The 12,905-nt window shown below is 47.2% G+C and overlaps 2 protein-coding genes across 2 annotated transcripts; both read left to right on the forward strand.

The window, feature by feature from the left end:
* The first annotated feature begins 882 nt into the window (after positions 1-882).
* Positions 883-3,388, forward strand: LOC116786222 (T-cell surface glycoprotein CD8 alpha chain-like). The gene is made up of 4 exons (XM_032686649.1): positions 883-947; positions 1,536-1,901; positions 2,503-2,577; positions 3,050-3,388. Exons 1-4 carry the CDS (start codon positions 902-904, stop codon positions 3,247-3,249), a joined length of 687 nt encoding a protein of 228 aa, XP_032542540.1. The 5' UTR covers positions 883-901; the 3' UTR covers positions 3,250-3,388.
* Positions 3,389-5,212: 1,824 nt separating this feature from the next.
* On the forward strand, positions 5,213-7,969 carry LOC116786224 (T-cell surface glycoprotein CD8 alpha chain-like). The gene is made up of 4 exons (XM_032686651.1): positions 5,213-5,469; positions 6,020-6,382; positions 6,980-7,069; positions 7,575-7,969. Exons 1-4 carry the CDS (start codon positions 5,424-5,426, stop codon positions 7,772-7,774), a joined length of 699 nt encoding a protein of 232 aa, XP_032542542.1. The 5' UTR covers positions 5,213-5,423; the 3' UTR covers positions 7,775-7,969.
* Positions 7,970-12,905: the final 4,936 nt, after the last annotated feature.

The following is a 12,905-nucleotide window of genomic DNA, read 5'->3' on the forward strand; positions in this document are numbered from 1 at the left end:
CATGTTGATTGACTGCAGTAAATTCTGTTTATTCAGATCTGCAAGCTCCAGGAAGCATCACCCATCCCCATGTGCAAATGGTCACCCAGAGGCAGCACCAGGGCCCTCTCTGGTGAAGCAGACGAGGGGTTTTTGGGCAGGGCGGAAGCTCCTGTGGTTAGAGAAGAGAACCACAATTTGCTAAAACAAAAAAAGAAAAGCTCACCCTTGGGCATTGGGCACTCTGGTGGGTTTCTGGTCACAGACCACCTGCCTTGCACAAAAGCAGCTTTCCCCGAGTAAATGCAAAGAAGAATTGACCAAAGAGGAATTGCAAAGGGAACAATCGAGCACCTGAAGAACCCGGCTGTGTGCCAGCAAAGCCTGTGCTTGGAAATAAATGATACACATGGATCTTTGCCATGAAACATCTATGTTTCACTGCTGCCTTCCACATGAGACCCCCTGAGTGTGGTCAAGAGAAGGATGAAGAATCCCTTCTGGGGAATGCAAACTGGGACCTTCAGCCAAAGGACAAGGCTTGTCCATGACTTCTGTGGAGCTGGAGCTGCTGTGGACCCCCAGAGGGCTGGGGGACAGCAGGCTGGGGCACCTGACCCTACCTCAGGCATGAGGAGCAGAACTCTGGATCTCTAGGGAAGTCATCAAGGCAAACTCTGTGAGATACCATTAAGAATTGATATGGATAAATGAGCCCAAATTCTGGACTAAAACGGAATTTTTTCAGAAATTTTGTTTTCCCCTCCATTTTGCCACAGATGCTGAGCATCACCTCTTTAACCAAGAGGGTCTTGATGACATCACATCCTCCCCAAAGTGTGACCCAGCCTCCCGAGTCAAGTGACAAAGATCATCTCAGCAGCACTGCGCCGTCTCCAAGGACAGACACCCCCAGCAGAAGATGGACGGGTCTCCTGCCCTGCTCCTCCTGCTCACTCTGGGACTCTGTGAGTATGGACACAGGGTGGTGCAGCCCCATCACCCAGAGGGGCAAGGAAAAACCTTCCACTGAATACAAGAAATTGGGCTAAAAATTAAAGGCTGGGGGGGGGGGGCAGAGGGGGATGGGGTGGGAAGCAATCCAAACAAGCTGACTGTGAGATGTGCTCAGTAACTGTGGAAGAACAGCCATGATCACCTCAGCCAGTGCAGGGCAGCCAGAGGGGTGGCTGCAGCATCACAAGCACCAGGAAGGGACCCTGGTCAGACAAGGGTTATGGAGGGGAGGGAGAAAGGGGAGAAAAGGGGATCCAGTAGAGAGTAATTTTAGGGAGTCACTTCAGATAAGCTGGAAAGGAGTAACATCCCTGAGAAGGCAGCTGGAAGGGCAGCACCCATCTGTAAAGCCCACATGGCTGATTGATGAGCACCCTCCATGCATGATCCCAGCAAGGACTCCAACAAAACCTTCCAGTCATCCAGACACCATGGTCCTCCTTTGCATTTGTTCTTCCATTCCATGAATAGGAAAGGTTTCTTCCAGAGGGGCCATTGGCTCTTCCCAAGAGGTTCCAGCAAGGATTTATCTCCTCCAGGCTACCCAGGGATCCATGGCCAGATGTATGAGATGAAGGTCAGGTTTCGTGACATCATCACCCAGCTCCAGGTGGGACAGCAGCTGGAACTGGAGTGTCAGACTGACAAGAAGGACAGTGGCATGTTCTGGGTCCACCAGGACAAGAGTGGGACCCTTCACTTCATTGTCTTCATCTCTTCCCTGTTTCGAGTCACCTTCAAGGGGAATCAGAGAACATCCACACGCTTTGAGGCCAGCAAACACAACACTATCTATCGGTTGGTAGTGAAGTCTTTCACACAGCAGGATGAGGGGAACTATTTCTGCCTCATGAACATCAACCAAATGTTGTACTTCAGCCCTATCTTCTCTGCCTTCCTGCCAGGTGAGCAACATCTCCACCACTCAACCTCGCTCAGCTTTGCCAAGGTGGACAGCACATCCTGCCTGTGCCTTTTTTACCCAGCCATTTCTCCCACAAACTACATTTCCCTGCTTGCTTGCCCAAGGCGTCTTGGGACCAACCCACTAATCCTTCTGCCAGAGGCTTACTTCTTGCTCTCTCTCCTCATGGTATTGCTCCTGCCCAAAAGCAAAGATGATTGGGCAGACCCAGCATCATCTCCCCAGCCTCACTTCTCCATTCCATCCATCGCTCTGATGGGAGAAGATGAAAGCAAAGTCCAGCACTACCCCATCCTTTCCCCTAAACATCGGTCCCAGAAGCCCTAGCAACATCAGGGTGCTCAGGCTTTCTGGGGAGGGTGGCAGATAGAAAGAAATAAGGACCATGCCATTCCTTAGCGGCTCTTGGGAGACCCTCCTTGGGGGAGTCACCATCCAAAAGGGGCTCTATGAATTCCATATGGATCTGAGCTCTCTGCTGTGAACAGGAGCAGACAAACCTTGGCAGGGCTGGGAGAGCAGAAAGGGCAGGAGAGATCTGTTTCACTGTATTTGCTTACATGCTGAATTTTCATTTACAGTCACTACCACACCAGGACTCATCACCCAGCACAGCATCACTGAAAAGGACCCCTGCATCAAGACTCCAGATCCAGGTACCCTGGATGTAGGGAAGGAGAGGGAAAGAGCTGGGATCTGGCCCACTGATACATAGGGGGATCCTGAAAGCATTTTAGAATGGGAAGAGAGTGAAAATCCATAGAGATTTACCAGAGCTGAAAAGATTAAACTTCAATTTTTCATCCCAAGTAGGAAAGACTAAGGATGGGGAAAAAAGTATGAGCGTGTCTGGGCACACAGGGAAGTGGGGGGAGAGGACTTTTACCCTTGCTAGGAGACATGTGAAAACTATTGGCTATGTGTCCTCCCCCAAGCGCCCAAGAAAATGCTGGAAGCAGCAGCATTAAGGAAGAACATCCCTGCAGGCCCAGGGGAAGCCCTCTGCCTCACCATCAGCCTCATGGAATGCCAGGCAGAGCACTTGGTAGCTCCCTTGGCTACAGCAGAACTGGCCCCAACACCAGCCCTGAGCATCTGATGCATCTTTCCCCTTCTCTATTCCTACAGAGACAACAATGCAGGAAGAGCTGAATTCCTTCTGTCACATCTTCATCTGGGTCCCCTTGACAGGCCTCTGCCTCCTGATCCTCCAGCTCCTGATGATCACCATCATGCTGTGTCAATGGAAGACTCACCAGAACCCCTCTAGATCCACCTCTGGCCTGAAACCACAGCCCTGTCCCTCAGGGCCACGGATGTTCCAGTGATCTGCTTTGGGAGGCATCAGAGAACCAGGACACAGGCAAGGTAAGACAAGGACCACTGTTAAAATCACTGTCTGCATATCTTCCAACAAATTGCCTCCACATTTCCACAGTGACCTTCCCTTCCCACTCCAGCTCTTTCAAATGGATTTGTAGCAAGAAGGTGCAATGATCTGACTGCAGGCATCAGGGGTTGTTTCTCCAGCAAAAGGCCTCATGTTATCCCTGGGAAGCATTTCCTTGAAAATGTGTTTTCTCTGTTGAGTGGAGTTGAATGTGAACTGTGACACAAAACAAAATTAAATGAATACCAAGCAGCAGTGTTTTTGCTTATTTCTGTAGTCCCTGTAAACTTTTTTATACTTTCAAATTAATTTATTCTTTCATGATCCACAGACTGAATATTTATTGCTAGACCTATTGCTATGAGAGCCTATAGATGTCAAACCTGTAAGGAAAAATGGGACATGGGTGTTTAAATCAAAAAGCATTTCAACAAGAGGAACAAATGTACAGCAAAGTCCTCACTACTGCATGGAATCCTAATGTGGGATAAACAGAGCAAAACAAAACTCTAAGCCATGTAAAATACACATATTTGGGCATTATTAACTGACATTACTGATAGTGACGCTCCACTGTGCATTGCTGCACTAAGATCACGGTCCTGCAGTAAGGTCGATGCAGCCAAAATCCTCCTGACACTGCAGATGACTGTAAGGATGAACTGGAAGCAGGATATCTTTGGGTTTGGGGGGTGTTTTTGTTTGTTTTGTGGGGTTCAATTGTTGTTATTTCAGTAGTCTTCTTTTGCACAAAAAATCAGCATCCAGGAAAAGAATTACACCACTGAGTTGTAAGCTCAAAATCCACTGCATGGTGGAATCTACTGACTTTTGATCAGTAGTTCAGAAACACAGAACACAGCTGCTCTCTTTCCAGCCCCATGCCAAACCCAGGAGGCTCTGGAATGGCTCCTGCCTCCCTCAATGCATCTTCACACCGATCATCCAACCCACTCTCCCCAGGGCACAGGGCACGCAGCACCAGAGAATTTCACATATCTCAGCAGTCTAACAACACCTTTCCTCACTCACCAACATGTTGCAAGGCCCAAATAAATAAACCCAGTGCCTAAACCATTTTCCATAACTCAGCTCTGAGTAGCAGCCCCAAGAACAAATTGCAATGAAATCACCAGCACCAGCTTTCTCACACACTCAGGAAAAAAGAGCTTTCTTTGCAAAGGAGGAGTTAAAAACAAAAAAAGAAAGAAAACAAGAAAGAAAAAACACACAGAAAAATAACAACAGGAAAGCCTGTATGTGCAAAGCTCCAGGAAGCATCACTCATGTGCAAGTGGTCACTCAGAGGCAGCAGAAAGAGCCCTCTCTGGTGAAGCAGACAAGGGGGTTTTGGCAGGGCGGAAGCTCCTGTGGTTAGAGGAGTTGTCATAAGATGTTAAAACAAAGAAAAAGCAAATCATACACCTGGGCATTGGGCACTCTCAGTGTGTTCAGCTCACTGACCACCTGCCTTGCACAAAGTAGTTTTTCCTGAGCAATTGCAGAGAGAACAATCAAGCACCTGAAGAACCCGGCTGTGTGTCAGGAACGTGTGTACTTGGAGATAAATGATACATGGATCTATGCCATGAAACACCTGTGTCTCACTTGCTGAGTAAAGATAATATTCTGGACTCTGCCATCCACACGAGACTCCCTGAGTGTGCTCAAGAGAAGGATGCAGAATCCCTGTCAAGAAACACAACCTGTGGCCTTCAGCCAAAGGATGGGACTTGTCCGTGACTTCTGTGGAGCTGGAGCTGCTGTGGACCCCCAGAGGGCTGGGGGCACAGCAGGCTGGGGTGCCCAATCCTACCTCAGAGATGAGCAGTCATCAGGCGGGAGGTCTAGGGGAGTCATCCAGGCAAATTCCTTCAGGCACAATTAAGAACTGATAAGGAAATATGACCGCAATTGAGGACTAGAACTGAACTTCAGGAATTTTCTTTTCCTCTGCATTTTGCAACAGATGCCGAGCACCATCTCTTTGCCCAAGAGGGTCTCGATGACATCACATCCTCCCCAAAGTGTGACCCAGCCTCCCGAGTCAAGTGACAAAGATCATCTCAGCAGCACTGCACCGTCTCCAAGGACAGACACCCCCAGCAGAAGATGGACGGGTCTCCTGCCCTGCTCCTCCTGCTCGCTCTGGGACTCTGTGAGTATGGACACGGGGTGGTGCAGCTCCTTCACTGGGAGAAGCAAGGAAAAATCCTTCCACTGAATCCAAGAAATTGGGATAAATAGTTGAAGGGGGAAAAAGAGCAAACCAAAAAATCTGACTTTGAGGTGTGCTCAGTAATTGTGGAGGGAAAGGTGGCATCGCCTCAGCTGGCACAGGGCAGCCATGAGCACCAGGAAAGGAGCCTGGCTGGACAAGGAGTTCGAGAGAGCAGAAGAAGGTCAGGAAAAAGGGGGACTTAGCAGTAACTGGGTTTAGGGAGTCACTTCAGATAAGCTGGAAAGGAGTAACATCTCTGAGAAGGCAGCTGGAAGGGCACCACCCATCTGTAAAGCCCACATGGCTGATTGATGAGCACCCTCCATGCATGATCCCAGCAAGGACTCCAACAAAACCTTCCAGTCATCCAGACACCATGGTCCTCCCTTTGCATTTGTACTTCCATCCTATGGACAGAGCAGGAGATTTTTCCCAAAGGGATCACTGGCTCTTTCCAAGTGGTTCCACAGGGATTTCTCTCCTCCAGGCTGCCCCGGAATCCATGGCCATATGTATGAGATGAAGGTCAGGTTTTGTGACACCGTCACCCAGCTCCAGGTGGGACAGCAGCTGGAACTGGAGTGTCAGACTGACAGGGATCATGGAGTATCCTGGGTCCACCAGGACAAGAATGGGACCCTTCACTTCATCGTCTTTATCTCTTCCCTGTCCCGAGTCACCTTCAAGGGGGATCTGAGAACATCCACACGCTTCGAGGCCAGCAAAGACAACACTATCTATCGGTTGGTAGTGAAGTCTTTCACACAGCAGGATGAGGGGAACTATTTCTGCCTCGTGAGCATCAAGCAAATGTTGTACTTCAGCCCTGGCCTGCCTGCCTTCTTCCCAGGTCAGCAAAACCTCCACCACTCAACCTCTTTAAGCTCTGCCAAAATCCCCAGCACCTCCTGCCTGTGCCATTTTTAACCAGCTGTCTCTCCCACAAACTCCATTTCCCTGCTTGCTTGCCCAAGGCATCTTGTGACCAACACACTCGTCCTCCTGCCAGAGGCTCCCAGCTTGCTGTCTCTCTTCATGGGATTGCTCCTGCCCAAAGGCAAAGATGATTAGATAGACCCAGCACCAACTCCCTATCCCCACTTCTTAATTTCACTCATGCCTCTGAAATCAGAAGACTAAAGCAAAGTCCACCACCTCTCTCTCCTTCCTCATCACACATAGGTCCCAAAACTCAGTGTTCAGTCTTTCTGAGGATGGTGGCAGACTGCAAGAAATAAGGAGGGTATTGCTCCTTACTGGCTCTTAGGAGACCCTCCCTTGAGGAGTCCCCATCCAAAATGGGCTCTCTGAAGTCCCTCCAGAGCTGAGCCCTATGCTGTGCACAGGAACAGCTGTGCCCTGGGCAGGGACAGGAGAACAGAAGGTCAGGAGAGACCTGTTTTATTGTGTTTCCCCACGTGCTGAATTAATCCATTTTCATTCACAGTCACCACCACAGTGGCACCCAGCACACCAGGACCCACCACCCAGCGTGGCATCACTGAAAAGGACCCCTGCCTCAAGGCCTTGGATCCAGGTAGCCTGGATAAATGGAGGGAGAGGGGAAGAGTTGGGGTTACATCCACTGATACTGAGGGGGATCTTGCAAGCATTTTGGGATGGGGGGAGAGTGAAAATCCACAGCACTTCAGCAGATTTGGAAACATTAAACACCACATAGTTTCATCCCAAGTAGGAAAGGCCCAGGATGAGGTACAAAGCAGGAGTATGTTTCATGCCTGGGCACACTTGGAAGAGGGGGAGAGGGGGAAGAGCCTTGCAAGCTCCGGCAAGTTTTACCCTCTTCAGGAGACACAAGAAAATATTTGGCTATGTGTCCTCCCTCGAGTGCCCAGGAAAATGCTGGAAGCAGCAGCACTAAGGAAGAACATCCCTGCAGGCCCAGGGGAAGCCCTCTGCCTCACCACCAGTCTCGTGGAATGCCAGGCAGGGCACTTGGCAGCTCCCCTGGCAACACCACAACTGGGCTTAACACCAGCCCTGAGCACCTGCTGGACCTTTCCCCTTCTCTATTCCTACAGAGACAACAATGCAGGAAGAGCTGAATTCCTTCTGTCACATCTTCATCTGGGCCCCCTTGACAGGCCTCTGCCTCCTGATCCTCCAGCTCCTGATGATCACCATCATGCTGTGTCAATGGAAGACTCACCAGAACCCCTCTAGATCCACCTCTGGCCTGAAACCACAGCCCTGTCCCTCAGGGCCACGGATGTTCCAGTGATCTGCTTTGGGAGGCATCAGAGAACCAGGACACAGGCAAGGTAAGACAAGGACCACTGTTAAAATCACTGTCTGCATATCTTCCAACAAATTGCCTCCACATTTCCACAGTGACCTTCCCTTCCCACTCCAGCTCTTTCAAATGGATTTGTAGCAAGAAGGTGCAATGATCTGACTGCAGGCATCAGGGGCTGTTTCCCCACCAAAAAGCCTCATATTATGCCAGGGAAGCATTTCCTTGAAAATGTGTTTTCTCTATTGAGTGGAGTTGAATGTGAACTGTGACACAAAACAAAATTACATGTATAAATGCTGAACAGAAAACTGAGCAGAAGCGTTTTTCTGTATTTCTGTACTCCCTGTAAACTATGTTATACTTTCATTATTCTTTCAATATCCACAGATTAAATATTTTGAGTTGGTTGTATTTCTAAGAGAGCCTACAGAGGTCAATCCTGTAGGGAAAAATGGGATATGGGTATTTAAAATCAAAAACTGCTCCAATAAGATGAACACGTGTACAACAAAATTCTCACTACTGCATGGAATCTTAATGTAGGATAAACAGATCATAATAAAACCTAAGCCATGTAAAATACACGTATTTGGGCATTATTAGCTGATGGTATTAACAGTGATGCTCCACTGTGCATTGCTGCACTAAGATCACGGTCCTGCAGCAAGATGGATGCAGCCAAAGCCCTCCTGACACTGCAGATGAATGTATGGAAGAACTGGAAGCACGGTATCTTTGGGTTTGGCATTTTTGTTGTTTGTTTTAGGGGGATTTGTTTGTTGTTATTTGAAAAGTCTCCATTTGAACAGGAAATCAACATCTAGGAAAAGAATTTCAACACTTACAGTGGTAATTAACCCCCTGTACGCAGCTTGACAGTTGAATCTATTGATTTTTGACCTGTAGTTAACAATCACAAGAACGCAGCTGGTCTCTTTTCAGCCCAATGCCAAACCCAGGAGGCTCTGGGATGGCTCCTGCCTCCCTCAATGCATCTTCACACTGATCCTCCAACCAACCCTCCACGGGGCACAGGTCACATAGCACCAGAGAGCCTCACACATCTCGGCAGCCTAACAGCACCTTTCCTCACTCACCAACATGGTGTCATACCCAAATAAATAAACCCAGTTCCTAAACCATCTTTCATAACTCAGTTCTGAGTAGCAGCCCCAACAGCAATGGCACCAAAGTCAGCAGCACCTCCTTTCTGACAGACCCAGGAAAAAGGGACTTTCTTTGTGAAGGAGTAATAAAAAAAAAAAAATGTAAAAAAATTAGGAAACCCCCCCACGCACACACACAGAAAACCCCCCACCTTACACTGAAGAATAATCAACAGGAAAGCCCATATGTGCAAAGTTCCAGGAAGCATCACCCATCCTCATGTGGCAGTGGTCACCCAGAGGCAGCAGCAACGGCCCCCTCCAGTGACACATACAAGGGGCTTTCTTGGCAGGGCGGAAGCTCCTGTGGTTAGAGAGGAGAACCACAAGTTGTAAAAGCAAAGAAAACGTAAATCATACCCCCTGCAAAGAACTGACCAAAGAAGAATTGCAAAGAGAACAATCCAGCAAATGAATAATCCAGGTGTGTGCCAGCAACTCCTGTGCTTGGAGGTAAATTATACACATGGATCTATGTCATGAACCACCTGTGTCTCACTTGCTGGGCAAGACAATACTCTAGGCTCTGCCTTCCACATGAGACCCCTTGAGTGTGCTCAAGTGAAGGATGCAGAATCCCTGCCAAGAAATGCAACCTGGGGCCTGCAGACAAAGGATGAGGCTTGTGCATGACTTCTGAAAAGAGGGAGCTGCTGTGGGCCCCCAGAGGGCTGGGGGACAGCAGGCTGGGGTGCCTGATCCTACCTCAGGCATAAGCAGCATCAGTTGGGATCTCTAGGGAAGTCATCGAGGAAAAATCCTTGAGGCACTATTAGGAATTGATAACTATAAATGAGCCCAAATTCTGAACAAGAACTGAATTTCTTCAGGAATTTTCTTTTCCCCTGCATTTTGCCACAGATGCCGAGCATCATCTCTTTACCCAAAGTCACAGAATCACATATCCTGAGTTGGAAGGGACCCCCAAGGATCCTCAAGTCCAAGCCTTAGCCCTGCACAGGACCATCCCCAAGAGCCACAGCATTTGCCTGAGAGTATCATCCCGATTCTTTTTGAACTCTGGCAGGTTTGGTGCTGTGACCACCACCCTGCAGAGCCTGTTCCAGTGCCTGACCTCCCTCTGGTGTAGAACCTTCTTCTAACATCCAACCCAAGCCTCTCCACATCCTCCCTAAAGAGCCACCCAGCCCCCAAAGTCAAGTGAAAGATGAGGGAGGCATCAGATGCTCCCACAACACAGACCATCTAGAATGTGTTTATAGACCCCTGCTTCTACCCCTTCCAGTGCTTCACTTGCCCAGTAATATTTTCTGGGTGATAAAGGAGTTAAATAAGTTCCAAATACAAAATACAGCCAAGATGACCCCAGAAGAGCCAGTAACTGGACTGGTCAGTTGAAGTCACTTCATCTGCCAACATCTGTATTTGATAGATGACCCAGCACGGGGAAGGCACCTGAGCTCCACCCAGACTCCTCAGATGAAGCACTTGAATGTTGTGCAAGTGCTTGGAAGCCACTCCCAAAAAAACCACACCCCTGCTGCTGTTTCTGCAGATTCAGGACAGAAAAGCAAATCAGGCAAGTAAAAACAGTACAGAAATCCTGGAAGAACAGTAAAGAGGCAGTGCAACATGACCTTCCTGTAAATAGGTTTCTTCCTTCTGATTCATCTGACATCAAATCTGTTTGACATGTAGGGTTAACATGATCTATCCATCAGTGGTTTCTCATCCTGAGCTGTGTTGACTAAATTGAATACATGTAAATTTTTGTCACGGGAGATCAATCATATCTGTTTGTGCTCCATATTCCTGGAAACCTCCTGTGTAAATCAGAAACCTTGGAAAATACTGAATTTGCTCTTGGTTCTGGAGGGGAGTGGGGGGGATTGTGTTTGTATATTTATTTCCTCTCCCTACAACCAAATGTCTCATGGATGATGCTTAATACTTGAACTGAGACACTATTTGCACCTTCCCCATGCCTTTGTTTCATTAACCAAAGTAAAGGAAAAGTCACAGCCATAACTTGACACTTACTAAGAAGGAAGAAACCAACAGCAGTGTCACAGAGTCTGCAAACAAGCACAAGGCAGAGGAAATACAGGAGAAAAGGGGATCTCCATTTCAAAAGCTGAACTCGGGTAAGGTTTGCTCACTGCAATCCAGGTCACAGCACCCACCAGCTTCAGCACTGAGTCTCTGTCCCAGCCTGCACTGGGACTGTGCTGTTTCAAAATAATCCCCTGGAAAGTGAAAACCTCTTAGTTCTACAGTGGAATAGGAACTGGACAACACTTCCAGGCTTTTTGCATTTGAATACACAGATACAGCTGGTCCTGTAAAAATTACAAGTGAGTGTGAGCCAAAACAGCAGTTCCTACATACAGGCCCAGCATGACTCAGTAAGAGCTTGTAGGAGGCTGTAAACAACTCCATTTTCTCTATTTCTCTATAGAACTCCTAATTTATTGCAAATTTGAAGTCATAAAGAAAGATTAAGTCACTGTTATCTCACATTTTTGTAAATCACTCTTCCTTTTTATATATTAAGACTTGAATTAAATGCAGAATAGTGATGTAACACCACATTACAGCTTTACTCACTATAAATCATTGCTGCCACACTTTTTTTTTCTCTTGTTCTCAAAGTTTCGTTCCCTACACTGCAGTCTCCTATTCACAAAAAGAAAACAGCATGAGTTGGGATGGATTAAAGAGCATGATATCCCTCCCCACTCAAGATTCAAATCAACCTCTGAAGTGATAAGCACAGAAAGAAAAATTGTATCTTGCAGTGGACAAACAAACCTTGCAAGGAAAACCTAACCCAAACTTACTGCATTAAACCAGGCAAGTTGGCTCTGAGTGATAAATAACTTCAAGCTCGAATTTTAGCAGCAGCCATCCTGTAAACTGTCAAGAAGAAAGAATCAAAGCAACAGGAACAGGGATCAAAAGCTCTGACTCGTTAATGGTAACACACAGTTTTCACAGCAGCTTCTCCACACGTTAATTAACCTTACAAATAGGAGACTGAAATCAATACAGTGTTTCCACAGAGGAAGACTGATTTTAGGAGGGAAGATCATTTGTTCAGCCATATCTAGCTGCAATGTGCAGTGACAAGGTCACTGCAGGAAAAGACTTAATTAAAAAATACTTCACAGAGCAGCTGAACATCGAGAGTACTAACAGGAGGTGAGGACATGAGCTAATGACAGCCATAGTGCCACAAAAATGAGCACTACCCTCAGAGATCAAAAAGGCCATGCACTATTTTCATTTCCTACTACCTGCTTTTAAGGTTTGATTATGTTTTATAACATAAGTCAGACTTGAAACCCCACAAGAACATATTACAATAGATTTCCTATTTCAGGCATTTCTAAAAACTAAAACTCAGCCTATTAACAGGCATAGAACTAACACGACTAACAAGCTGCCACTACGAAAATCAAGTTTATAAATATCCATTACTTTCAGAGTGCCCATAAGCTAAACTGAAATGTTCCTACAAGCATGGTCAAAAACTTCTTGGCTTAAGGCCCATCTACACGACTAACTGGTGCTCTTGCTGCTACAGAGAAGTTCTGGCACCGTTTGCAAAGAAGGGAGGAAGCACCAACACCAAGCCCAGCAGAGCCACAGGAGTGGCACAGTGATTTGGATACAGACAGAAATCTTCTGAGTCTCTTTACTTCCCTCCCACAACACTCTCACTAAAAGGCACTTCCTGCACACAGGGACTAGTTAAAGGTTTCACAATCAGGTCCAAAAGTGTAATGGAGACAGACCTCAGGTACCCCTGTGGCTCTAAAAATAAATACTTTTTTACTATGGATATTCCCAAATCCTATTAGGGACAATACATGCACACCACCATATTTTATAAAGAATTAAAACCTCAGAGTATTATTCACTTTTCCTCTGCAAGCACTTTCTCCAGTTACCAGAATCGTATCAGGCAGTAGCAGGAGAGAACCCCC

The sequence above is a fragment of the Chiroxiphia lanceolata genome, chromosome 4 (genome assembly GCF_009829145.1).
Source record: "Chiroxiphia lanceolata isolate bChiLan1 chromosome 4, bChiLan1.pri, whole genome shotgun sequence".
NCBI lineage: Eukaryota > Metazoa > Chordata > Aves > Passeriformes > Pipridae > Chiroxiphia > Chiroxiphia lanceolata.

What these genes read in the sequence shown, in the direction of transcription:
- LOC116786222 (XM_032686649.1), top strand. Translation starts at nt 902, where the DNA reads ATGGACGGGTCTCCTGCCCTGCTCCTCCTGCTCACTCTGGGACTCT. An exon ending in CTTCTCTGCCTTCCTGCCAG is followed by an intron (nt 1,902 to 2,502) that starts GTGAGCAACATC and finishes TTTCATTTACAG; the next exon opens with TCACTACCACACCAGGACTC. An exon ending in CATCAAGACTCCAGATCCAG is followed by an intron (nt 2,578 to 3,049) that starts GTACCCTGGATG and finishes CTATTCCTACAG; the next exon opens with AGACAACAATGCAGGAAGAG.
- LOC116786224 (XM_032686651.1), top strand. Translation starts at nt 5,424, where the DNA reads ATGGACGGGTCTCCTGCCCTGCTCCTCCTGCTCGCTCTGGGACTCT. An exon ending in CCTGCTCGCTCTGGGACTCT is followed by an intron (nt 5,470 to 6,019) that starts GTGAGTATGGAC and finishes TCTCTCCTCCAG; the next exon opens with GCTGCCCCGGAATCCATGGC. An exon ending in CCTCAAGGCCTTGGATCCAG is followed by an intron (nt 7,070 to 7,574) that starts GTAGCCTGGATA and finishes CTATTCCTACAG; the next exon opens with AGACAACAATGCAGGAAGAG.